The 740-nt window shown below is 39.9% G+C and overlaps 1 protein-coding gene across 1 annotated transcript in view; it reads left to right on the forward strand.

Annotated features, from left to right (window-relative positions):
• The window catches only part of LOC107575082 (uncharacterized), a 1,972-nt gene that overhangs the window by 787 nt on the left and 445 nt on the right, over window positions 1-740 (forward strand). The window contains exons 3-5 of the mRNA XM_016261494.1: window positions 4-52; window positions 131-515; window positions 679-735. Coding sequence (XP_016116980.1) covers window positions 4-52; window positions 131-515; window positions 679-735 — 491 coding nt within the window. The remainder of the gene's footprint in view (window positions 1-3; window positions 53-130; window positions 516-678; window positions 736-740) is intronic.

The raw sequence follows: 740 nt of genomic DNA on the forward strand, positions 1-740 counted from the left end.
AAGGAGGGAGTTGTCCGAGGCCCAGAAAGAGCTCAAGTTACCTCAACACAAGGTGGGGCTCAAAACAAGCAATGATTGCCAGGGTGTTGGAACAACAGAGTGCCATTTCTTGTGTTCTCTCCGCGGACAGAAAAGCCAGACACCTTGTCCCCACATGGCAGGATGTAGAAGTCCTTGAGGCGGTCAACAACTCCCTTTCTCCACTTGCTGAATTCACTGATGCTCTTTCAGGAGAGCAATATGTAAGTGTATCATATGTGAAGCCTGTACTTCATTTGTTCAACAATAAAATCTTGGCAGAGAAAGAGGGAGAAACAGAACGGTCAAAATGCATCAAGAAGAAGATCCTGGACTACCTGAATGAGAAGTATGATGATCCACAGACTCAAGAGTTGCTTGACATGGCTTCTGCAATTGATCCCAGATTCAAGCTCAAGTACGTCAACAAAGATAGAGTTGAAGGTGTCAAGATTCGTTTGAGAACTGAAATGGCATCAATAACTTCAGTCATGAAGGTAATAATTATAGGTTGTGTGTGCCAAGTATATAATATAATTTTGTTTGGGCCATTTTCAGTATTAATTTAACATGAATAAATAGTCCTTATTATACTAGTAATAGTATATAACATTATCTTTTATGAGTTAAACAAAATATTTGCCTTTGTTTTATTAAAAGCTTCAGCCATCTGTGACTGTGACTGTTAGAGAGGAAGCAGAAGACCAAAATGCACCAGCACT

The sequence above is a fragment of the Sinocyclocheilus grahami genome, unplaced genomic scaffold, assembly GCF_001515645.1.
Source record: "Sinocyclocheilus grahami isolate Dianchi unplaced genomic scaffold, SAMN03320097.WGS_v1.1 scaffold2459.1, whole genome shotgun sequence".
Classification (NCBI taxonomy): domain Eukaryota; kingdom Metazoa; phylum Chordata; class Actinopteri; order Cypriniformes; family Cyprinidae; genus Sinocyclocheilus; species Sinocyclocheilus grahami.